General features: G+C 39.7%; 1 protein-coding gene across 1 annotated transcript in view; it reads left to right on the top strand.

The window, feature by feature from the left end:
* The window catches only part of LOC140895919 (von Willebrand factor D and EGF domain-containing protein-like), a 282,268-nt gene that overhangs the window by 191,338 nt on the left and 63,155 nt on the right, over positions 1-27,775 (top strand). Inside the window, 1 exon segment of the mRNA XM_073306827.1 lies at positions 7,350-7,444. Coding sequence (XP_073162928.1) covers positions 7,350-7,444 — 95 coding nt within the window.

Here is a 27,775-nt window from a genome sequence, read left to right as displayed (position 1 = left end):
GGTTCTTCACTGGGAAAGACTATCAAGACTCAATATTTGTATCAGTTTCTGCTGCTTTACACGGTTAGCCACAATGCAGAGTCTAGGCACATTTCTGTTTATTTTGTCAGGCCTTTTGAAGGCAGCACCAAACCTGTTTGTTTGACATTCACTCTGTTTTTACTATTTCCTCCAGTGTTTTCACGGCACCTGACAATTTAATCAGCTTTTTGTCCAGAAAAACAACTGGCTGAAACGTCTAGGTCTCACAGCAAATCTGAATAATGACTGAGTATGGAATTTTGCTTTTTTTAGGAAAAAAAAAAAGACTATAGTGGGAGAGCAGATGTTTGGGTCTTAGAGTGTTGCTCTCGAGTATTCAGTGGTGCAGCAAAGACGAGGCAGTGGAACCATAAGTCGTATTCCTTACAGATGTTAAGTATAAAAAAAAAAAAAAAAGATTTTCCCATGGAAATAACCCAGTAAAGTATGTCTGGATTTTTGCATTTTGAATACAGTTTTCTTCACTAATATTCAGGAGTCTATACAAAATTATGTACATGCCCAAGTGTTATGAGCTTCCTGAGGCAGCTCACCTATAGGACTGCCCACAGTGTTGGCTGCAGGCACGGACAGGCAGATTACTAATGGTGCTACCGAGGCCTGGGTCCAGTCACAGGTTACCAATCGATCCTTTGTTATTACACTAGAGTTACTCTAGCCTGCTCCCTATCACCAATCAGCCCACACTCATGCTAGGCCAAATCCATCTGTGGTGTGACTCTGTTGAAACTAATTAAATAATATCAAGGATGCATTGGGCTCTGTATAGCCTCTCCTACACAAAAGTGCTTTGATCAAGCCTTTCAAACTCAAACCTGCAAGCTTTCTAAACGGCCTGCTTCATCCTTGGAGAGCCTCTATACCTTTCTGCTTAGACACACAAGGTCAAATCCTGCTCTTATTTGTAGAAGAATTTCAGTGGATCCACTCCATTCTTGCACCACTGTAAGCAAGCACAGATTTTCGCCCACAGCCTTAAAAGACAGAGTAGCATTTTCACAATGCACTGTAAGATAATTAGTAGCCAGCAGACATACAAGAGCACATTTTTGTAGGTTAATATCAGTACATGTTTCCAAACAATTTCAGCTTTATGAAAGACAATTTCCACTCCCCAAGTCACAATCCAGATCACTTTTACTGGCAACCATCAACATGTTTGTTTTACCTTTATTCCACTGGTCATAAATTTAATTTCTTGGATTGACCGGCTAAGCTTCAGTCTGAATTCAGCATTGGGTAAGTCAGTCGGCCACCCCCAGCGATGAAAATACAAAGCCAGGAGTCATCCATAGACAGAAGAACTACAGCCCATATTTCTCCATAAACCAAATAGCCTCATCCACCTGTGGTACCAGAGGGAATGACAAGAACCTCATATATGCTCGGGAGGCTTCAGTGAGCAGTTATCCCCTGGGATTTCTCAGAAAGAAGGACTCCACTCCATGACACCTCCACCTACTAACTAACAACACTTCATGGTCATTGGTAGTGAAGGGCAGCTGACAAATCTGGAAGAATCACCGGGGCCATCTGATTTTACTCCATCACCAGAAAGAAATCACTGACCAACATGACCACTGTGGTGTCTGTATCTCAGAGAGGCCTCAACTCCAATTGACTGTGGTCAAGGAGAGCTTTAGGATCCAGATGTAGCTACATTGCTATGGAGCTCTCAGTGTCCTCAAACTCGGAAATTTAAGATATGGATTTCTTCAACTTTGGGGGCTAATAATTACTTTAAACAATTAAAAACTGTAATGATACAAAATCCCCCTGCTGGCTTTTGCCCGACAGGGCGAACATGGATCTATATTGAAAGCTGCACCCCAGAGTTCCTCCAGCATTTCAGTAAGCGCCACTAGCTGAGACGCCACTGACGAGGTTCTGTGCGTATCCTCCCCCCTCACAGTTCCTCTGCAGTGAAGATTATTAGCTCAGTGTAAATATGAATCGTCTTTCTCTACAAAGTATATTGAAAAGGCTTCACTGAGAGCAACACTTGACTCTGCAACCAGATATAAATCTCACAGATGATTAATCAGGTTGTACATCATGTGGAACAGTTGTGCTGAGTGCCACTTTTGAGACGCTGTGATACAAAGAAACCTTCCTTTGCTACTTGTACAATTAATAGCATAGGGTTTAGAAACTCCTGATGCTGTAGAAAGAACAGGAGGACTTGTGGCACCTTAGAGACTAACCAATTTATTTGAGCACGAGCTTTCGTGAGCTACAGCCCACTTCATCGGATGCATCCCGTGTGTTAAACTCAGAATCAGACTTCTGTGACCAGCGTGCTAGCACCTTCCCTCCACCTGTCACTGGCTATAAGCATGTTATCAAAACTGACAAGGGTACAGCCTAGGATGAGAACATTTAGGAGACATTGTTTCAACAGTCATGGACAGAGCACAATAGCCCCAATCTGCTAGGCTTTAAATAAAGAGGTTGGTTGGCAGACCAGTGTACTTCCCCACTCGTCTTAACTGAAGAGAATAGCTTCTGAGGAAGGATCGATAAAATAGGTTTTTCACTCCAGCAAATAAGGTCCATGGTGGTTTACACATTGCCCTGTATATACAGTATGATCTTGATGGTATGAGGGATTAATGGTCAGATTTCACAGCTTATTGCAAATGCAGGGAAATGATCTTACAAAAGAGTGAAATGTTATTCATAATTAAGGCTGAATCTACACTGAAATATATTTTATCTGTCTCCTGCCCCTGACTTTTGATTACTTCAGTGCAAATGTTCTAAAAATTCTACAACAAACTTTAAAAATATATAGAACACATCACTGAGGCTGTGGCAGTTTCCATGGCAGCAGAGTTTCCTATCAAATTCGTTTAAAGTTGAGGCCCCTATTAACCTCCCTCTACCTGGTTCCTCCCTGCACTCTCCTTTGTGCATGTGTGCACAAACACACACCCCTCTCTTCGAGCCATCGTGGGATCGTCAAATCAAAACAACAAAGACTAAAATCCTATAATTTAACCTGCTCTTGCAAATATATGCCTGAATGGAACCCTAAGGAAGTCAGTGGAGTTCTACCTAGGCATAGCAGTCTGTCAATGTGGATCAGACTGTAGGATTGGGGTATAATTCCAATAAATTATAAAGTAGAAGGTTATACTCATGAAGGATCCTCATTATTAAAATTCATGCTGGTTATCTGCAGTTCTAAAATTATTGAACACATACTGGTGTCTGATTTGCCCTTCAGAATATGTTCTCTTTATTTGCATGGTATAAGTGTCAAGCTGATAGCCTCATAATTTCCTGAGCATTCTTGTTCTTTCCCTTTCTCTGAATAGTGTCTCAGACATGCTTGCCTCCAGATTTTCTCTGTAACCCTTTGAGTCCTTTTAAAAAATAAAAAAAGATTCTCAATGAAGATTTGTGGCACCTTAGAGACTAACAAATTTATGTGAGCATAAGCTTTCATGAGCTACAGCTCACTTCATCAGATGGATGTAGAAAATACAGTAGGAGATTTTATATACACAGAGAACATGAAACAATGGATGTTACCATACACACTGTAACAAGAGTGATCAGCTAAGGTGAGCTATTACCAACAGGAGAGCGGGGTAGGGAGGGGGAACCTTTTGTAGTGATAATCACACAACAAAAACAACACACCAAACAACAAAAACCCAGGAACCTATCCTTGCAACAAAGCCCATTGCCAACTCTGTCCACATACCTATTCAGGGGACACCATCATAGGGCCTAATCACATCAGCCACACTATCAGAGGCTCGTTCACCTGCACATCTACCAATATGATATATGCCATCACATACCAGCAATGCCCCTCTGCCATGTACATTGGCCAAACTGGACAGTCTCTACATAAAAGAATAAATGGACACAAATCAGATGTCAAGAATTATAACATTTAAAAACCAGTCAGAGAACACTTCAATCTCTTTGGTCACTCGATTACAGACCTAAAAGTGGCAATTCTTCAACAAAAAAAACTTCAAAAACAGACTCCAACGAGAGACTGCTGAATTGGAATTAATTTGGAAACTGGATACAATTAACTTAGGCTTGAATGAAGACTGGGAGTGGATGTGTCATTACACAAAGTAAAACTATTTCCCCATGTTTATTTCACTCCCCTCCCTCCCACTGTTCCTCACACATTCTTGTCAACTGCTGGAAATGGCCCAGCTTGATTATCACTACAAAAGGTTTTCTCCTCCCCCAACCCCCGCTCTCCTGCTGGTAATAGCTCACCTTACCTGATCACTCTCGTTACAGTGTGAATGGTAACACCCATTGTTTCATTTTCTCTGTGTATATAAAATCTCCCCACTGTATTTTCCACTGAATGCATCCGATGAAGTGAGCTGTAGCTCACGAAAGGTTATGCTCAAATAAATTTGTTAGTCTCTAAGGTGCCACAAGTACTCCTCTTCTTTTTATGGATACAGACTAACACGGCTGCTACTCTGAAACCTGTCAGTGAAGACTGTCATTTGCATGCAAATTACGGCTATGTTCTTATAACACTCAGGGATAAATCCCTTATTGTAGTGAGCATTTATTGATTATAATTTTAACATAAGCTTGTCTTATTAAACAACTTTCCTTGCTGAGTCTGTACAGGATAATGCATACAGAGCCTATGTCATTTTTAGTATTTAATGGCTTAGAGTCCCTTGTAAATACATTTATGAAATATTCATTTGGACTTCAGCTATGTTATTATCCTCTCTGATTTCAATTTCAATTGTCTTCTGAATTTTTATAAAATCTTTTCCCTAACTGAGCTCTTTTTTTTCACAGCACTGGGAGTTGGGGAGGGCAGGTGTTTCCATTTCAGATTTTTTTTTCTAGTTTTTCCTTTTTGGCATCATCTGAGACTCAAAAAATTAGTCAAAGAAAGGCCTGCTAGATCATCTAATTCCTGCCCCTGCCCTTGTAGAATTGTTCACTAGTATACGTCTCCTTGAGCCTTGTCTAGTCTGATTACACATATCCCAAGTAATGAGGTTTTATCACTCCCCACTATTCCACAGCCTGTGTTACTAATCACATTACACCTAGTAACACCATAAATAGTTTCTCTCCCTGTGTAAGACAAAAACTCACTGAGTGGTACTAACAGGAGAGGGTAAGGATTGCAAGGAAACTCTTGCCCTAATTAGTGTACTAACAAGGAGAGATACCAACTCTGTACCCCCCCCCCCCCACGGAGCACTGCGCTCCAGAGCAAACGTCCACTTCTGACACTCTTCACTCCCAAAGGCATGCTATCTGCGGTCTGGGGGCCTGGACAGGTCTCTGTGAGCTTATGCTATGCACAGTAACATATGCCAAGGCGAAGAGCAGGTACTAAGGGTGAATGTACACCGCTCTCTTTGAAGAAGGATGATTCCCCACCACATTATACTGTATAGCTCTCACTTGAAGAGCAAGGGTTTGCTTTTGGTGTTTCTATTTTTTGGTTTAAACATCTGTAGATTGCCATCATGTCTCTTTCTCCATTTCACCAACCCCACACATCATGCCTTAGCCAACCTATACAAATCTTTTAATCTTTTTTATAAGGCAAACCCACCAATCCCCAAACCACTTTAGTTGCTGTGACAACGCTGTAAATTTGCCAATTTATTTCCAGTGGTGGACAGAAGGCAACAAGTTCCAGGCATAAGAATGGCATGAGGAACCATTATTCAGAAATGTCATCTGTCTCCCCCACTGTCTACCAGAGCTGCTTATGACAACTCTCATTGTTTGCAAGTGGATATAATTTTGTATCTAAGAATCTGATATCATGAGCTCCAGAAGTTTCACCTGTGGCTTCAGATCTGAACTAGCTTTATTCCATACAAATCAAATTGGTTTAGCATATTTGTATAAGTAGGCCAAACAGTTTTCCATGAAAGCTTTAACATGCTCAGCACTTTTGAAAATCAGGCCACTCACGTGGATGTCTAAATATGGATTTTTGGAGCCTAACTCTAAGCACTAATGTTTAAAAGTCTTGGCACTAGACTCTCCAGAACAACAGGTTGGAATTCCAGAAGTATTTACTTGGCCCTTTGACTTTGAGGTAGATACACTTGACTTTCACAGTGTCCTGTGCAATAAACTTTAGGATGAGATATTAAAGTGCACTAACTCTGAGATTTGACTATAAAAATGGAGTATCTCACTAAGCTACTATGATGAGGGGGGTGGTATTACAACCTAGATAGAGGGATATTTTTATTTTACTTCTATTTGACAGTGTGTGGTTAATGACTTTCCATAGGTCTCTGCCAGACAGAATCATGAAAATACACTTAAAAGTATCCACCAGTTGATTCACGTCTGATTGGTTTGAAAGCCATTCAGCTCTACTCCCAGTAATGGCTGTGCTAGGACAGAACATTTTGGCAATATTTGAAGGAAAGTTTAACTCCTGAGATCTAATTAAAATAACAACATGACATGTGTGTTCTTCTTGGATTGGGTCCTTATGAAGTGGTTGTTTTCTTCTTTCCTTGCCAAAACAATGTCTTAGGAGCACAAGCTGCTAACTAGGATGAGAAAGAAAAGGAGGACTTGTGGCACCTTAGAGACTAACCAATTTATTTGAGCATGAGCTTTCGTGAGCTACAGCAGCTGTAGCTCACGAAAGCTCATGCTCAAATAAATTGGTTAGTCTCTAAGGTGCCACAAGTCCTCCTTTTCTTTTTGCGAATACAGACTAACACGGCTGTTCCTCTGAAACCTAGGATGAGAAACAGGCTAGAAATCAGGTAATTCTTACTTTAAACAAAGAGGAAGAGACTGTTTTATTAGTTGAATATATTTAAATAGGTTGCACTATAAATGAACTGATGTGCTCTTAAAACTTCATACCAACAACACTTTTCTAATTTGGCTTACATTTTAAACTTAGAATGGGTTGCAAGTAGTTGTTTCTGCAAGAGCAGGAAATTTGTCCTTAAGTCCTGGTTTCCAAAATTATCCAGTATGCAATTCGCTAAATTGTACAATCTTGTTGTTTTTCCCCTTGTGATATCATAGTCTTTGGGATTGTATATTTAACATTCTTCCATCTCAAGTCAAAAAAGGATCTTTTTAAAGCTGCTATTTTTCTTTCTATTGGAACTAAAGAAAAATCATTTTTGCCCCCAACCCTTCTTCCCACCCAAATTCAGAAGTTGGATCAAAATTCACTTTGTCACAGCATGGGGTGGGGAGTAGGGGAGGAAGAATAGCCAGAGTATTCCTAATCTAATTATGATTCTTATGACAAGGGTATTTTTAACTAACTTGATCTTTTATTTTATTTGTAGCTCTTTGTGAGAAGTGTCTATTTGGAAGCAGGTGTATAAGACCAAATGTATGTGCCTGTAGAAGTGGATATACTGGTTTAACCTGTAGAAAGAAGGTAACATGCAAATTCAAAAATATTGAATTCTCCTAGTAAGATGGGGGGAATAATTCAATCTAACTGAAGTATTTTACATAGTTTTATGAGAAAATGTTCATTTATAGCTTTAACTTTATGAAAGGGGTGAATAACGTTATCAAAATATTTTAAAGAAAGCTTGATTTTTATATTCAAGAGCTGGGGAAAGTCAAGATATTTTCAACTGCTAAATAATGACAACTGAGAAAATATGATAGTATATTCATATATACTGTATTCTATACTAAAAATTAGATTTTAACCTCAGAATTACCATTAACTATGCATTTTGACAGTTACATTAGCATACTAAAAGACAGCGTCTATTTTGGCATTAAAATCAGAAGCTACAGATAAAATGAATGAGGTTCATTGTAATTTTCTAGATACATAAAATCTATTAAACTGGTCAGCTGTGGTTTAGGAGAATATGCTTTGCATTTTCTAAAATGCTTTATTTCATATCCCACTTCGACTTTTCATATGAAGTCAAGATAACTGAAAGCAATTGTCTGCATCAAAGGGATTTCTGTTAGCACAGCAAGAGATGCCCTTTTTGGTGTATCAAACCAGGATTATCAGGTTTGTTTCAGAACATCACTATAGTTCGTGAATGTCCACTACAATATGCCATTTCACAAACAAAATGGAACTTTGTTGCAATTCATAGTCGAGAACAATAAAATACTGTGCATGCATTTTTCATATGAGTGTACCACAGCACAATAAGTAAGTGTGGGAAGAAAGAGAAGCTACTATAATTGTTTCCATACTGTACATGTTTACAAGAGCCAGGCCATCTACAATACCTGTTAGCCCTGTGGGGATCCTCAATAACGCAGGAGAACCCAAAAAAGGAGACATGCACATACCCCTTTTGAAACTTGTGAGACAATCTTGAGTTTCATGATCCATCCTGCAAGAATATAGAATTAGACTCATACACTTTAAGGTCAGAAGGGACCATCATGATCATCTAGTCTGACCTCCAGCAGGCCACAGAACCTCACCCATCCACTTCTGTAACAGACCCCAATCTCTGGCTGGTTTAAAGACTTCAAGTTAAAGAGAGGTTTCAGAGTAGCAGCCGTGTTAGTCTGTAGCCGTAAAAAGAAAAGGAGTACTTGTGGCACCTTAGAGACAAAAAAATTTATTAGAGCAAAAGCTTTCGTGGGCTACAGCTCACTTCATCGGATGCAACAAGTTAAAGAGAATCCACCATTTACCCTAGTTTAAACCTGCAAGTGACCTGTGCCCCATGCCACAGAGGAAAACGAAAACCACCCAGGGTCTCTGCCAATAGTTGCACTATGACAATGCATTGTCCTGATCAAAAGATGGAAATCTTGTAAATGAAAGGGGCTTAGGTGGCTTTTCCCTACCCCTATTATCTAATAGCTTCATTACAGCCCAACATCCTAAAGTCAGCGCTAATAATGCCTGGTGCATTGGAGTCTGGTTTCAGAGCATATGTCAGGAAATCAAAATAGTCAAAATGCAAATAGACCTTTTCCTCCAATATCCAACTTCATTAACATTGTTAGTAATAAACTGGTTTATTAGCATAGGTGGGAAGAAATGTTGCACATAAATATACAGAGTCTTGTGCTTTGTTTCATTTTCATTATGAACTTTTGGATAACAGAACCAATGCAATAGTGGTGGCATATAAAATCTGTCACGAAATCCTGATTAAATTGCTACTGGACAGCCTCTTCACACAGCACCAGCTGCATGAGGAGGCTCCTGGTGACTATACCTCTGCATCTAACTGAATCTCTGCCCATCTCTCTCTTTCTGCCTAGTACAGAAGGAATAAGAAATGTAAGGTAATCACTAGGCAGTCAATTTAGAAGATTGACTTCCCTCACTTAAAACTAATTGCCAGTCCAATTGTCCATTAGAAGTAGTCTCAGAAAAGGTTAAAACTAATGCTACATTTTAGTAGTTCTTTTCCAGAGCCTGGGTAAGAAACTGTCTTGAAGACAGAGATGGAGTGCAAGAGGAGAGACATCTCTGTATAATAATTGGTAGGAGATGCTCCTTTCCACAAGCAAAAAGGAATCTTAGGAGACTCTTATTTAGACAGGGATGAAGACTAGGATAGTCTAAATTTCTGAGACCACATTGTGTTCTCTTTCTCCATGGTGTTCTCCATGGTATTCTTTTCTCCATGGTATTCTGACTCTTGTGCTGTCAGCATTCCTAAAGAATCATCTACACTTCATGAAATTTAGCATATTATGTTGCCCAGTGAATTGCAATTCATTTTTCTGACATTTTTGGTTTACTTTGTTTTGGAGTTCTGTTAAAAGCAACTTGCCAAAATAATGGCAAGGAATAATGAATTTGCTAGCACAATTATCACTCTTATACCTTTTTGTATTTTTTCAATTTGAATCTTGCAAATAGTCAAGGCAGATAATTTAGCATGACGACAAGTGTTCCTGCTAGCTTTTAAAAATCAAAGCAGCCATCAGGATAGGCTTGATTATGGGTAGCAGAGGTGATCCCAACAAAATAATCAAAGTATAGAGATCTTTGTGGTTAGCACCACACTTTAGCAAAATGTAAGAGTAACAGTGAAACAAAAAGAAAAGGAGGACTTGTGGCACCTTAGAGACTAACAAATTTATTTGAGCATAAGCTTTCGTGAGCTACAGCTCACTTCATGGGATGCATTCAGTGGAAAAATTCATTGTTAGTCTCTAAGGTGCCACAAGTACTCCTTTTCTTTTTGCGGATACAGACTAACACGGCTGCTACTCTGAAACCAGTGAAACAAAAGTAATCCCTAGCCAATCGTACATTGTTACATATGAAAGTTTTACTGAAAAATGGCAGCTTACACTAGCTGTGACAGATGTCTTATTTGTAGTGTACCTAGTGGCTTCCAAATCCTCCCCCAATGGTTTTTTTAAACATTTTCTATATTTTCCACAGTATGCATCCGATGAAGTGAGCTGTAGCTCACAAAAGCTTATGCTCAAATAAATTGGTTAGTCTCGAAGGTGCCACAAGTACTCCTTTTCTTTTTGCAAATACAGACTAAAATGGATGTTACTCTGAAACCTTAAATAGGTACATAACTAATCAACAGAAGCTACCTACACTGTTCTGTTTGGCCATAAATGGTACATGACTCCACACTGAGAAGTATCCAGCTCCAGACTGCAGTTTCCAATTACCTTCTACTAACGTTTTTATATTAAACTGTACTCACATGTCTCAAATGCCTATACATTTATTATAAAGGGACTTAGATGCTCAGTATTCTAGCCCACAGCAGAAAATAACGATAATTAAAAAGAAAAGCCTGAAGTCAGACATTGCTTAATGCTTGAATTCACCTGTAAATCTACATGAATAGCAAGCGGCCATTCAGTCTCTAAAAAGGAATCCAGTGAATATTATGCCAAAGATTCAATTGATTTCAGTACAAGCCTGAAAATACAAGAAAACAAGTTTTAGGTATTTTAAAACTACTTTGTTGGAGTCAGTGAAAAACATACTGAATGTCAATAATATTTGTTTCAGTTGTGTATATACACATATATACACACACACACACACACACACCATTATTAAACCCCACTTTTCATGCTTGTAACTGAGTAACTCTCCATTATACACCTGTTGGAGTATACAAGTCAGAAAAGGGATAAAGCAGAGTTTTTTAAAAATGAAATACTCAAAAATACTTGACAAATAAAAAGGAAGCAATATATGTGAAAAAAGAAACATTTAATGTATGTGCTATTCTATTACAAATATATTGAATGTGCTAGACTATATGCTAGTTAGTTACAAGGGAATTTGTAAGAGTAATTACCCTGCTATTTAAAAACAAGTTACCATAGCAATCTCATCATGTTATTGCATACATACAGTTGCTCCATAAAGTAGATGCTGAAGAGTATCTGAAGAAATATGCTGTTGAGACAAAGCAAAAGCCTATGAAGGACTGGAGGGTGAGAAAGATTGAAAGAATTCTCTTTTTAAATTTTAAAATTTTCAAAAGGGTGAATGTTTAATTTTTAAATTTTCAAAAAGGTTAATTTTATTCCATCCCTGGACAACTGCCCAACTTCTTCCACAAATGGAGGGATGCATCTTCCCTTATGCTTCTTCCTTAAAGTCTATGTGGGACCAGTATAGCACTACTGATAAGGAAACTGTAATTCATGTGTCTGCCACCTATCAAAAATCACTCCAACCTGGCAGAAGTAAACAGATTTTACCAACATTCTTATTTGAGCTGTTTTGACTTCAGCTGCCATAATCTCACAGAAAGTGTTCCTGGTGCGATTGCAAAGATAATTGTGTAATAAGAATACCTAGCACTTTTGCACTCCTTAGTAAATATTGCAACTTCAATGACATTTTTTTAAGGAGCATAGGACCCTTGTAGCATGTTACACTTAAATATTCCACCTGGATTTACTTTTTAATATCTCACCTCATGCAGCCATCCTATAAGATCCTGTAAAGTAGTATTTCCCTAAAGCTATGGAAATTTCTTCATGTAAGAACTAAATCCCACTCCAATTAAAGATAGGCCGAGGGTGAAAATATTCTTTGGACATGCAGAGTAAAACAACTAGTGACCAGGCTTCCAGCTCTATGGAGAATGGCTCTCTTGTGAGGAGTGGGCAGGTTCCCATGCTGGTGTACATGCAGGAGGAGCCCATTCTGTCTGGCAGAGAGATGGATGCTCAAGCCCTTTTCTCTGGCATGTGGAGAGCGAGCCTGCCTCACAATGGCTCTTACTATGGAGCTCAACTCGCAAAAGTGGGGCCTGTGCCTTGGAACATGAGCTTCTAGTATGAATTTAGGGATGTTTTCAGGAAGAAGGCAGGCAGCAGGGCCTCCTTTGCCATGAGGCTGGGCCAATCAGACTCTCCATCCAGCCCATTGGCACTTGTAAGAGCCTGGCACGCTGTCACGTGCAAGTGGGTCTTCCCTCTTCCTGCCCCACCCACTTCCTGGCCCTGGAGATGCCAGGGGCATTTGCCTGCTGAGATGGGCTGGTAGATTGGGAAGACTGAGTCCCCTCTAGCCCTAGCCACCTACTACCTATGCAACTAAACCTACCTAAATTCAAGCAGACACTTGTGGAAATCCTCTTTGCTGTAATTTAAAACAAAAAGCATATCATGCACTATTCATAAATAAACCACAGCAAACCAATATCACCATTGGAACCTAAGGAACAGTATTTTAGAATCAAACATGATATGATGCTAACAACGAAAACGTGATCAAATAGAGAGAGATACAGCAAGATGAAGGAGCACCTTTCCTCCTGTCCTAAGTAATAAATTAATGTCAAAATCTTTATGTGCTGTGTAATGTGGACTTCCATAAAACTGTCCTTTCAAAATGGGTACTTGAATGTATGCATTAGCATAAAGCAAAGCTTTTCACATTATCTATTATCTTGTTTTGGGATCAAGAATATTCACTCAAGTACTTAAACTAAGATGCTGTTCACGGACAACCTCTGCAGTGTGAAAACAGGATAAGTGCCCTGAAACACCTGCGGGCCAGGAGCCAACAATCTCCATGCGTTATGTGGAAATGGCACATTGGTTTTGTAGACATGCCTGCTTTAGAGGAAGGAAATTGAATTCCGGCTCCATAAGTGCCAAGTGCCACTGCAAATAAGAGAGCCTAAGCCACACCATTTTAGCAATATAGCTATTTCCCTATTGAAGTGATGGAGAAGAAATCAGCCTAGCTAGATGATATCACTTTATGAGCATGCTTTGGAAACTGTTCCATTCATCACTTCATTGCTTAATCCCTTTCAGAATCATGTTCTTCATTACTTGTGTATTACTGAGTTTAATAAACACTTTTGCTCCTTGGGTCAAATGGTGAAAAATGTGGATAGTGGGTTTGCCGTAATTACATAAAAAATTCTGAAGGAAATAAGACAGCTACAACAAATCATTTGGACATTTTCATATTAAACTTGTTTCGTGACACCACATGCACAAGGCTGTTTCTTACATAGTCCCTTAAGCAGATGAATACTCATTTCTGCTTTGCAGATCCCAATAGAATGAAGATAACATAGCAGAAGGACAATGAAGACAATCATTTGGATGCTAGTAATCTGGCACTGTGCACGTTTTTCTTCTGGGCTGGCTGAAGATGCAGCGTGAAGAAATTGCTAATGCTCTCCCTCCTGCATCATATGGTCGTGATGAGGAATAATTGATTCCAGAGCGTATACCAAGAGATTTACTTACTTTTGCAAAGTTATGTGGTGTGGCAATGCTCAAATCCATATTTCTATAGCTGAAGTGTCACCAGCTCAAGTACTTGCTTCCTGCAAGAGCCAAATTTCACAATGAAATGCGGATCATTATAGAAAAGACACTTTCGTTTGTGTTCTTTTGTTGTTGTAAAAGTGTGGAAGTAATCAATTGCCTCATTCTTTTTATATTTTTAAATCAGATTGTTTATTCACTTTGCTGAGAAGAATTAATAATTCAGAGATTGCTTTTACTGAAAAAAATGTTATTACCCTGAGTACAGGAGAGGAGGTCGTAGTAATGTTGAATTGCTTTCTTGAACTTGCTCCAGATTGTAAGATCACCTAGATAAACATGGCTAACTGAGGGCTTGCAAAGCAAAGGAATGGGTAACTGCCCAATAATTGCCAAAAAAGTGCCAGCATCTATTTGAGATATTGGACTTTGTTTCCTCCTGTACTCAGAATAGGAGGTAACTTTGTAGTATCTGTTGGAATGCTGATTTTTAGACTTCACTAGGCTCCCCTCCCCAACCTTAACATTTCCCAGTTTTGCTCCATCAGTGAAGCTCGTCCAGTGGTAGATGTGCCAATACAGATAACACTCCAGGTACCCACAGCTAATTTAGAAGCATTTAGATACCTTAAGATGCAGATAGGCAGCTAATGGGATTTTCTGAAGCACCCAAGGAGTTAGATGCTGAGGCACTTTTGAAAACCCTACTACGAACCTAAATACCTTTAAAACTCTAGCCCTGTGCCATCACATGGAATTAGACAACAAAGTGGTTAAAATGCCAACAGCTGCCTAGCTCTCTCTATTTTAGCACTGCCAACATTACTAACACTGGTGGAAGCAACGGCCAGAAACAAGGACACAGATGCTCAGGCTATATGTTTGCTTGCAAAAATAGTTTAAAAATGTAAACTCTGACAGTCTCAGGTACTGTACAATAACTCTGAGGATGAAATTGGGATACCCCACACTCGCTCTTCAAGTCTTGGTAGAATAATCAGATATACTGTCGAGCAAGATCTAGGTGCTTGACAGAGTTGTACATGGGAATTTTGGTGTTGCCTTCTTCACCTAATAGTGACTTTAATGGTTGTACTCATCTGAGAAAATATTTTGATCCCTTTGTTTTTCTTGCAGCAGTAAATAGATCTGATCTGTGGGTATTTTACATACAAACACTGAAGGAATAAACAAGATTTTTGACAGTAATCTTGTAAAATTTAAAATATAGAATGTGTGTGTCCTCCAACATTACAGACTAGATGTTTACTGCTTGGAAATTCTGCTGGCATTGTAACCCTGCAGAAAAATTCCCCCTAATCCCTACTGGCCACTTAGGGGTAGCATATATTTGTTTCTTTCTACACCATCTATTGTATATATAAAAGTGCATTTAAACTTGGCCATACTCCATTTTTCAAATAAATGGTCTTCATTCCTTACCTTTCTACAATATTTGTATTCAGTTATTATGAAATACTGATGTAAACAGTTTTGCATGCGGAATGCAAAAGATGACTAAACGGACATGAGCATTAAAAGTTTTCTATTAGATATACAGAGATGAATAATGGTGTCAGACTCACTAACAGTCTGCACCATTAATGGAGGTATTAAAAAAGGTAGCGGGGAAGAATCTTAGCTCCACGGTGAGCTAGATTCATAGTTAGGTGGTGCTAATCTCATCTTAAGCTTTGAGAGTTCACTTCCGCTGTGCCAGGAAGACATTGTTACAAAGGCAGCATGTTGGCACCAGAGGGTATCTACAAGATTAAATTGAGGGTGGCAATTATGCCTTTTTTCCAGCTATCGCCCTAATCAATAAGAGACGGATTTCCATTACCTTGCCTCCATAAGATCTGTGATAGACAGTGCTAATGAACAGAAAGTCCTTGCCAAGATTGGATTTGGCAGCCTAAAACAGATTGCAATGCCTCAGTGCATCTCAATGCATTTTTAGAAGAGGCTACTTAAGACCATGTACATCTTCATTTATCTTCAGAATACGAGAAATTGTGCAGTTAGCAGAAGAGACTCTTTGCGTCTCCAGCACCAGCTTGTGCAGAATCATGAAACACGTACAATTGGTGATAGGTAGCACAGCCCATGCAGTTCATTAACTAGCTCTTTCACCACTAAACCATAGGCTGAGCTGATGTGTAGATTACCAGTCTATACCTTTTTCATTTCAAAATCATTGATACATGGTGTTTCTGAAAGGAAGTATGCTCCCCAGAACAGCTGTTGACTGAAACTGACATGATTCTTATCAATTTCACTGCCAATCACCACTGAACAGCAGCCATGAAACAGACAAGAAGCATTTCAATATCACAGCTGCCTTGGCTTCCAGGGTATATGGTTCAGGAGCTGTGCAGCCCTGCAGACTGCCAGGGACCCAAGGGCTTCCAGCCTCCCAGGTCCACTTCATAGCCAAGCTGCCCAACCCTCCAGTCCATCTCCCTGCCAATGCAGGATCTTACTATTCCAAACCTTGTCCTCTACATATACACCACTCTGTGCTTATTGTCATTGCTGGCTTTACCGTGTCCAGATTAGACTATAAGTAATGCAAGGCAGGGACAGGCACTGTATAAATAATTTACTTTTTAGCAGATCATCTTGATACCTTCCAATACTTTGCATGTTGTGGAGACTGCCTTCAAAATCATTTTAAAACCACAGCATATAAAGTCCAAATAAAATACAACATTCATAACTGTCTTGTGTGGGAATAATTAAAACAAACAATAGAATTGTTAGTTAGTTGTTTTTTACTCATCATTAATCATCTATCGGTGGGCTGCATTAGGAGTTCTAATTCACTCTCAAACCCTATATATCCATTTATCTGGATGTCTCAACTCTTCAGACCCCTAGCTCAGTGGTTCTCAAACTTTTGTATTGGTGACCTCTTTCACACAGCAAGCCTCTAAGTGCGACCCCCACCCATTATAAATTAAAAACACTTTTTTATATTTAAACACTACTGTAAATGCTGGAGGCAAAGTGGGGTTTGGGGTGGAGGCTGACAGTTTGCGACCTCCCCTGTAATAACCTTGCGACCCTCTCAGGGGTCCTGACCCCAGTTTGATAACCCCTGGCCTAGCTAGTTTCCCTATAACTTCTCAATATTGTAGTCATAAAAAAAAATCCAATTTTGGGGGGAAGAGGGGCAGCAGTAAGAGAGAGAGGAGTTAATCTTCTTTGTCCCATGTCTCTATCATTATTCTTAACTAAAACTTTAAAATAGTCTCTCAGACACACACACACACACAAAGTTGTCCAAACTATTTTTGTGTTAGCAACAAATTAATTCAGAATCTCTGAGAAAAGAAATATTCAATAAGGGAGAAAAATAAAGCAAAATCTTAGTGGAGAAATATGAACATGCTAGCTGGTATATCAGAAGGAAAGATATTACCACTATTACATACCATTTATATTTTAGCCTTTTTAGAATTAAGAAATTCAATAAGTCTTGAAATAAACAATTCTACTCGCAGTAGAAAGTGCTAGGAATTCAGATACAGCATTTGAATATTTTTAGAATAAACTGAATCATGCTCCTGAAAAGCGCCATATTGAAAGGTTGCAGACAGAATTCCATTATTTATCCATAGACCAGGTACAGCACGGGCAATGCAATAGGGGGCACTAATACTGTCCTAGCAAGACCATCCATAGCGGTGAGAGGTATAATCCAGTCTCCCTGCTCATTTAATTCTTGGTCTTCCTGTTGAAAACCTACTCTACATGGATCATTGGAAAGCTAACAGATGATGAATTAAAAATGAGTACAGACTTGGGCTGGTTTCAAACCGATGACCTATAGAAAGGTTCTGTGCCAATTCTCTAAGTCATAACACATCCCAAATTAAAGATGCTTAACTATACACAAGTTATACAGAAAGCTATTTTAGATTTAGATTATTTAGCTACTAACACAGAAAAGCAGGTTTTTCCTTACTAAGTTAATTCTCTATTGGCCTGATCCTGTACCATTATGATCAATGAATTGTTTGCCATTAATATCAATCGGAGCAGGACCAGGGCCATTATAATACCTGTAGTGTTCATAATACAGTATGTACTTTTAAGACTACAGCTATACCCTTTGGGATACTAGTTTGAACTCAGTAGTTTTATATGTTGTACACAGTTATCACTTCCAACATCAGTTATTATTTGTATTGCATTAATACCTAGGAGCGCCAGCCATGGACCAGAACAGCACTGTGCAAGGTGCTGTACAAAACACAGAACACAAAAAATATGTTTTGAAAAGAGGCCATTTTTATTTTAAAAATCTGAAGTGAAAAATTTAGACCAGCTCTATTCTGTATGTTTAACTCTGTTATGCCTTGACCCTGCACCGATTGAAGTCAATGGGAGTTTTGCAATGAATTGCAATGGGACAGGATCAAGACCTTATTTTGTTTCCTATTGAGGACTTGCGTCAATAATTTAAACCATGCATTTCATTAGCACCTTTGCTATAATAATATCATCTCCCAGCAGCTGAACAACTGCTGTGAATAGTTTGCCAGTGTAATCCAGAGAATTTTGCTCAATTTGCCTTAGGGCCTCAGGGGGAAAGAAACTTGCCAGTGGGCTGCACTTATTCTCTGCTTTTTTCTCCCCGTGAAGCAGCTTTCAGAATGCATTATCCATGATAGATTTGTCAGATTGTTAGCGCCCTAGAAGTGTGTCAGGTGCAAGGCAGATTTGTCATAATAGCATGGTGGAACTAGACTAGCTGATACAAAAGCTCTGTGTTGCACCTATATTCTATAGTAGGTTTCTGATATTGATAGCTGCATTTTAATGTTAGGAATACACCTGTTATTCAAGACAAGAACATCCTTGTATTCATGACCACCAAGCTTGATGATTTTAAATCTTATTTAGGAATTAAACCAGGTGCCTGAAAAAGCTTCTACTAATTCAAGATGCAGCAGCCCATCTGTTTAGCAACACAGATCACTGTCATCACATCACCCTGGAACCCTACTTTAAAAAAAGAAGGGAGGGGAAGAGAGGGGGGAAGGGGGTAATAAAATAAAAAAGAAGCCTTTATCTTTCCTTGCAAATGTTGGTAAATTCTAGTCAGTCCAGTAGCCTCTCTGTGCTGGGAGAGACAACCTGCTAACTGCAGTTTGTCTGTCTGTGACAAACTCACCTCACTGCTGGCAACCCACTCAACCCCTCCTATCTGCCTAGTCTAGTATGCTTAAGGCTTTAATATCTTAAATAGCAAACTTTACCAGCCCAGTTGGCATCAGGCTGCCAGTATTTCCTACTTAAAAGCTTCCCTATTGTTTCCCCAAGGACCCTTGGTATTGTCTATGATAGAACCTTATTCTTGTCGTCATTTCATTTCCTGTTGGTTTCCTCCCTTACAGCTTCCTTTGATTTCAATCTATGCAGCCAGGTAGGATAATAGCACACAGGTAAATGGAGGACCACATGCTATTTATGAAAAATACATCTAACTCCCTGATTCTCCACAAAGAGGAAAGATGGGGATGATATGAGGTACTGTGTAGATTGAATCATGAGTTTAAGTGCAAGAATAAACAAATGAACTCTCCCTGGGAGAGAGAATGGACATTCAACAAGGATAAATTCTTATGTGCATAAACTGCATAAATATATGATTAAATAATACTGAATATTTAGTGAAGTCTGATCCCACACCATTCTGTAACATCCATTTAGGAAACTTATTTCAACTTCTTGATTTGCACTGGGATTTTTTGTTACTACGAGACAACTGGAGGTGTTTGTTTCTTCACTTTCTAAACCAAGGTAATTATTTTGGGCCAGATTAGGCTTGCACTTACCCCAATGTAAATCCAGAGTAACTCCATTGCTTTTAGGGGTGAAGTTTATGATCTGCCCTGTTCTGGACCAGGATTTGCTATTTGTGAAATGATTATAAGAATATTTTTGGGTACATGATCAGATACAGCTCTCAAATGCATAGTGATTGCTCCTTACACAGTCACCAGAGCAGTCAAGCCAGTAACTGTAACAAACACTAAATCCCCTTAAATACAAACAACTGTAATTGATGACACATTTAAATTGGTATGAGGACTGAATGTGTGACACAAATAAAAACATACCAATTAATGCATTTATTTGGATACCTGATCATTAAATATACCTACTGTTTATTTCACATCTGGCTAGCCATGCTTTGGGGTCAAATTCTTTTATTATACCTATGTAAATCCAGACTAAATTCAGTGCAGTTATACTAGATTTACATTGAGGTAACCAAGAAGAGAAACTGACCCTTGTGTGATAAGAAAAAACACAATGTGCACGTTACTTTTTGCTGACTTTTAGTTCCTCTGTTCTTCAACCAAACCAGTCTGGTAAAAAAGCCACCAGAAGCAGAGAAATTCCTCCCATCTCCAGATCAGTTCCGACACAAATCAAATTGCAATTTAAAGCATCCCAGAGATAGGATTGCACAGAGCCATATTGTTGGATTTCTTAGTATTAGTTGCAATGTAGGAGGACATAACTAGGCTCGGATTCTGCATCAGATTGTCTATTGTAGACGCACCACTCAGCTCAGAGCCCCACTAAAGTCAGTAGAGGCTCTGCATGGGTGCAGCGGTCCATGCTACAAGATCTGATTGCAGGACCAGAGCCCTACAGTCATACACTTTTCTCAGAAGTAGCTATGCCACTGACTCCAAAGGGAGCAGGATTGACACTCTAGTATGGGCCTACTTCCATTTCTATAATAGCCATGGTCTTGAATAACTGGGAACAACAGGTCAGCTTCAATTATTCAACAATTCCAAACAATTTTGGGAAAAATACAGCACTTCTGCCTAATGAATTCATCCTTGTTTTTCAGAGCTTCAGTGTTCAGCTGACAACTGTAAGAACACATTTTAAAAATCACCTTACAAAATATATCTGGAAAAACCGTAAGTGAAACTACTGGAGTATATTTTGAAAATGTCTGCAGATGTCACAGCAATATGTTTTCCATAGTTCCAACATGATTTCTAAGATGTAACTAAAAGGATGAACACATATCTGGCACCCTGCCTACAATCTTGAGGGGATACTGATGAAGACATGGTGCTAATTCTGGACGATATACTTTATTGTCAATTCCTGTTTCAAACTGAAATTTGAAACAAATGCCACACTTTCAGCTCATCTTAAGTGATCACAATCCTTACAGTGTGTAAGGGAAGTGAGCTATAGCTCATGAAAGCTTATGCTCAAATAAATTGGTTAGTCTCTAAGGTGCCAAAAGTACTCCTTTTCTATTTGCGAATACAGACTAACACGGCTGCTACTCTGAAACCTGTCAGTCTGTATGGTAACACCCATTTTTTCATGTTCTGTGTGTATATAAATCTCCTCACTGTATTTTCCATTGTATGCATCCGATGAAGTGAGCTGTAGCTCACGAAAGCTTATGCTCAAATAAATTGGTTAGTCTCTAAAGGTGCCACAAGGCCTCCTTTTCTAAATACCACACTATATTTCTCCTTTTTTTATTTATTTTTTTTTTCAAATATTCATGGCAGGAAACCATTTTAAATTAGAGTGGGCTTTGAGCCTGTAAAAAAAATGTATTTGAGGTCAAATATCATTTACAATGTTTAATATTTTATTTTTAAGAGTGATGACATTATAGTTCATAAAATATTTATGGGGAGATGTAATATTCTCATTTTCAAAGGAATGGAACTACCCAGACAGAAAAGTCCTCATCGAAGTGGCTGCAGAAATTAACCCAACTTGTTTTTTCTTGTCATCAAAACGTAGATTAAAGCCTTCAGTCTGGTCAAACCTCCTCTCAGTAAGGACTGCATGTTTACATTTTTATATAATACGGGGCATTCAAATATCATGGAAATCGCTTAATAATGAAGCTTTGTTAAGGCATCTCAGTGCAAGTTAATTTGACAGTAGGACATTATTCTCCATGGAAACAATAGCTTGTGTTAACAACTCTAGGGGAGATCTAATAGGGAATTTCCTAAGATTTTACAAGGAACATTAAAGGGCAGACAAGAGAGACTCTGCTTGCCTGCTGCTTCAATCTCAGCCACTGGCTGCTGGTAGGAGAATTCACCAAAACTAAAATGGAAGGCCAGACCCTCAGCTGGTATAAATCATCATAACTCCACTAAAGTCAATTTTCATCAGCTGTGGGTATAGCCCTCATGGTAACATATAAAGCCCTTTAACCAACTGGCTCTATGTATTTTTATTGAGCTTTGACACCCTTTGTTTCATTGCATTTTCTTAAGTCAGCAGGTATGGGAACAGAACAAGTACAAGTTGGGTCTTTTCTTCAGACAGGCCACGTCTCTAGACTATCTCACCTTGATCTTAGAAGTGCAAGAGAGGAGGATGGACGTGGGCAAGTTCTGACTCTCAAAAAAAGGGAAAGACTCCACAAACAAGGGACGTATCTTCTGAGAACAGAGTTCTTTGCATAGGGCCAGATTAAGAAGTTACAATCTAGCCTAGGTGACAGCACATGGGCATGCTGCCACCACAGCCGATCATAGACTCCACTGTGACTTACTCACAATTCCCCCTTTCCTCTCCCCTTGCTCCGCAAATCATTCTATGGAGAAGGTACTCACCTCACATCTGCCAGGCCAGCTACTCCAGCTGGGGAGGGGCAAGACATGAAGGGTGTGGGGCAGGAGCAGAGTCAAAGTGTCGCCCTGCGTAATTGCTTATGGGGGATAATTAGTCAAGTAACCTTTTTTACCAGTCCCCCCTCCCCACCAGTGATAGAGGTCACAGTGTGGGGAGCCCTTACTTGGCTGAACAAGGGGAGGATCTTATGCCAATCTAGTCCATAATGGTCTGAAATCTATGAGCAAATAAGAAATGCAAAATACAGTAAATGGACAGCCTATGTCACACATTCTAGGGGGAGCCGGTAGTGACCCCTATATATAGATTGCCTAACACTTTCTATTATAAAGGATTCTTGCAACCTTTTTTTTGAGAAGTATTACCACCACCATTGTTTGCAGCAGGAAGCAATCCCTCAGGTTAGAGTAGTGCCTTTTCTGTCTCCTGTGAAATTCAAGTCAGGTTTAGCAGTATTGTAAAGTCTTAAAAATCACTATTGCCCTTCTCTCACTTGCATTCTGCAGTAAGATTGAAGCAGCCTGCTAAAAAGAACTGAGCATTTTAAAGGACCAGTCCCACAAGCAGCAGAAGCAGATGACACTGCACTAGGAACATTTGGGAGCTGCTACAGCAGCTGGAGAAAGCCAAGCTGAGCTTCCCCTGAGAACCTTTCTCCCTATCTTCCCTTCTACCTATCTCCCCACATTTACTACATGCAGCTGCATTCCCGCAATTCCTAGGTACAGGAGAAAGAGATCACAGAGCTAAGCTGCCCCCATAAGCCCAGACCTGGCATATGATTCCAGTTTCTCATAGTCCCTCAGGGGCCACATGAAGCAGGAACTTAACCTCCTGGGGTTTAAGAGGGGCAAAAAAGCCATACTCTGCTTCAAAACCCCACACACCAAGAACATGGCCCTAGCAGCCTTATCCCCCCTCTTGGGGCAGGACCCCAACAACATTCTCGGGTGGGGAAGAGATATCTGGGACAGGTTCCCTCCCCGCACAGCCACAATATGAATTGTCAGCAACCCATCCCTCCTCCTGGGATAACAGCCATCTCCTGCTACCTGCTACCAGCTACCGTAGTTAGTCCTATAGCTCAAGTAGTAAAAGTCAGTGCTGAAAATTCAGGGTTCAAACCCTATGATGAAGCATGATGGAAGATTGAATTTTACTATGTAAAACTGTAATACTTTTACCTTTGTACTTTAAAAAACCTAGGAAATTATACACAAAAACTATTGTAAGCAAATGTAATTTATGTTGCAATGTCAAAGTTGGAAATTAGGAAATGCCAGATTTACAATTATCCACGGAAGCTTAATTCTGCCCCACTTTTATATATATATATATACACACACACACATTTTCATTATGACACAGTCTAATTACATCATCACATTTTTCCCCCACAAGACCTCTCACTTGTTCAGTGCACAGGATAGACATACAAGGGAGCTGAATTAAGATTTGACAGGCAAATGTAAACCTTCCCTTTACCAGCTTTCAAGTGCTTGACTTTGCATTCTTAATACAGGCTTTTTTGTATATAGTTTGAGGGGTTTGTGTCATTATATTATACACACACCTCACATTACATTTGACTCAGTAGCTGATTGTCCCTCTCCCACCTCATTGTTTCTCCATTTTGATAGATTCTCTTCATCCTCATTCACAAAAGCCCAAGCTTCCTCCAAAATTCACCAAAAGTATCAACTCAGCACCACATTGTGCACCTCAAATTCAGATTAGAAGTGAGCCAATCCCTCCCAAAGAAGATTTTTTTGGGAATGTGGCAGAGGAGCCATCTATGCACACCCCTCACAGTATGGCACAGCACTGTCTCAGTTTCCGCAGTGGAGCCTTCAGCACCCTTCATTTATAGACGTGACTTAGGCCTTCAGCCCAGTCAGAGAGAGTACAACCCCTTACGGGGAGCAGAATCCCCAAGTCAATGTACAACATGAACACAAACCAAAAGAATCTTTGGCCCTTTAATCTGATAGCAAGGGTAGGTTGCATTTTTGATTATTAGTAGTCAGAGAGGGCATGTGGCTTAGAGAAAGGAAGGTCTGCTCAGCACTCAGGAAGCTGTGAGGGCAGGAAACATTTCTGGGATAGAAGAAAACTCCTCCATCATGCACCCAAGCAGGAAGAGGATAATTTTTAGGGGGTGGTTGATGTGTAAATTCAGATGCATTGGTAGGTGGAGAGCATGCAGAAGTAGAAAACTTGGTAGCATTTTGTATCTTGTTTGAAGATCTTACTACATGTCTTCAGTGATAGGGTATATGAACTCCATACTGGCTAGGAAGGGTTAATAAGCTGCAGTGACCCCAGTCAGCCCCACCTTGTTTCACCTATGCTCCACGTCAGGCCTGCAAGGGGAGGCTAAAAAGAGGGACCACAGCTCAGCTAGGGGCTGACTGGGAAGGAGAGCAGACTGGGAAGGAGAGCCTGTGGGAGGGTGGGTCTGACACAGACTGTTAGTTTGATTTGGTTACCAGGACCCTGGTGGTGGGTATAGCTGCAGTTGCTGGGGTCTGCCTGAAAGATGGGTCTGAAGAGAGCTCTCTCCCAGCGCCGCGACTACACAGACGTGTTAGAGCGCTGCCGCTCACATTGGCTGTGTAGACATGCCCTGAGGCTATTTCCCTGTGCTGGGAGGGAGCACAGAGTCGTTTGCACTGGCTGTGAATGTTGGGAGGGGTAGAGTTTATGTATTGTTCTTTTCATCTTTTATTATCCCAATCCCCTTTTCCACTGTCCCTTACTCTGCATTCCCCATACCTAATAAAGCCCCCGTTACAGTTTTATTACTCTGAGAATTGTAATCACTATTTTATTTTTGTGTGCTCTGACTGACTCTCCTCTGTGTGAGATGGTGTTAAATATTTTCCCTAGGATCAAATCTTGGTGTTCTCCACTCTAGAAGGTGTTTCCTTGGGTGGAGACACCAGGCACACTTATAGGTAAACCCAGAACCCTAACCCTGAGGAGAAAAGGGAGAAGGCTGCAGCCATGCTTCAGGGTTGGGGTTACATACATAAAAGCTGATTGTATCAGAAATTCTAGAAGAGATGTCAATGAAAACTTTTTAATATAAATAGTTCACATTATTTTTCAATTGTTACCAGCAAAACACAGAACTGACTGTGAATACTGCCACTACAAGAGACTTAGCACTTGATGGCCAGTTGACATGACTGGATAAAATTCAGTGCTGCTTGGGTGTGATGATTCCAGTCACAATAGTTGAATTGTTTAATTTAGTAAAGTTACAAGACTTATTTTCCTCTTACTTTCTATGTTGGTTTATCCAGGTTAGTTCAGTCTAGTATAAAACCCTTGGACTGGCACTTAACCTTCAGTAGACACATACTCCGGCTATAACAAATTAATTGTCTTCACCTCAGGAAGCATGCTGGCCCATTTTTAGTGGTAACCTTTAGTTACCTAAGGTACAGCTGTAAAGTACTACCTGGTGTCTACAAGCACCCCTGCTCTCTAATAGTTGTTGGTCCTCAGAATACAATAGAAGTCTGACTATCTGAACTGTGTGAAACCTTCACATTGAATCTCACACCAGCTTTCCCCTAGCATAGATTTTAGGTCCAACACATTCCATTAGCACAATCAGAAGATATCCACAGAACTATAAAATTCATCAGCTCTTCACAACCTCTTCTCTCCCCCACCCCCTTATAGTACCCAGGTGGGGTATCCCCATTGTGAAAATAAGACCGTATTGTACAGTAATAGTCCACAATGCTGCAAAATCAGTATTCTAGAGCTTATATGTTTGTTTTCTGAAACAGCAGGAGGCAGGAGAAGAAAGGAGGTATTCTTCTTGCTTTAAGTTTTCCCACCATGGGGAACACTGGTGGCAGCAATCTGAAGGCTGCTGCCTGAGAAAGCTCCAGTAGAATTTATACACTGCTCAATCAATTCCCCTCCCACGTCTAAAACTTTCATCACATCACCATGTCGGAGTCAAATTTATGGGGCAGATTTGTGGAAATGTGTATGTTGTAAACATAACAGAAGGCATTGTATACTGTTGCATGAACGCCTGAGGGTGCGTAGCTGAAATTACAGCAAATAAGCAGTGCTAAATTGTATTAATGGTGCAGTGTTACCAGGCAGTAGCGCTGTTATTAATGCACACCATGACTACAAATAGTATGCACATTTTCTTCCTACATGGTCTGATTTTGATAAACCTGTATTCTGAGCACAAACAAATGAGAAAATACAAATAAACTTAATTTTACTACGGTTGTATTATTTTATTATGGAATCTCAGTTTTTTGCAGATAAACCAACTATGAAAATTTATCATGGCTACTGCCACTTAAGAAAAAAGTAAGTTATTTTCTAACCACTGTGGGGAAAGCAATAACAATTATGAACAATCCCTTTAAGGTAAAAAATGGATTTTCCATAAGCTGTCATATCTTTCTGGCTATTATATTAATTTTCTCTTTACTGCAGTCACTAACTTTACCAATAACATCTTTTCAGCATTCTTATGCAACAAGCTAAGTAATATTACATGTAGCCCAATATTTCACTTTAATAACCATTTATTTTTGAGAGATCAGGCTCTCAAAACTCCGCTGAAGTAAGCTGTCTCTTGTGAAATACTCTTAAGTGTGATACATTATTCTGTTTGGCCTTCGGTACACAGATTTTGTCACACAATAGTAATCTTTTAGCCACAAAAAGCAAATTTGACCAATGAGTTACAATTAAAAGTCATTTAGCCTGCTACCTAACTTGTTTTCCTCCTGGAAGTTACAGTATTTTAAGATTAGAATCCACTGTGACTTTTGTTTATCAAGAGGTATATAATATGGATAAGACTCATTCGTTTTAAAGAGAGATAATAGGACTCGATAAGAAATGTTGCTCTGAGATGGGCCCATTTAGTTCCAATATTATGGAACTCACTTAGAAAGCCATTCTCAGCCAAGGGCTTGGGAATGGGAGGCAAGAAACCTAGGTCCTAGTCCAAGGTCTGACACTGACTGCCTCAGTTACCTCATCTATGAGAAGCATGTGTTGTTATTTTCCCTCTTTGTAAAGTATTATTGATCCCAAGTGCCCTCTCCCACAGGAAAATCCACTGGAAGGGATTAATGGAGAGCAAATCCCCACGAGGTTTTCCTTAGAGATTTTGCCCATAGTGTATCAGATGAATGGGGTTTTCCCCTCCTATAAACTCATGGAATCCAACAGGACTATTACAAAACTCTAAGGAAGAGCGGGACGTCAGGTCCTTCCCTGCAGAGGCTCTATGTGTCTGCAGCAGCTCTGGCCATTTGTGGCTTTCCTTGCCTGTCTAGTTACTTAGATAACCCTCATCAGCCTCATATCTGGTTGTCTT

The sequence above is a fragment of the Lepidochelys kempii genome, chromosome 11, assembly GCF_965140265.1.
Source record: "Lepidochelys kempii isolate rLepKem1 chromosome 11, rLepKem1.hap2, whole genome shotgun sequence".
In the NCBI taxonomy this organism is placed as follows: domain Eukaryota; kingdom Metazoa; phylum Chordata; order Testudines; family Cheloniidae; genus Lepidochelys; species Lepidochelys kempii.
The sequence above is the reverse complement of the archived record's forward strand: the minus strand, read 5'-3'. Positions and strand labels throughout refer to the sequence as shown.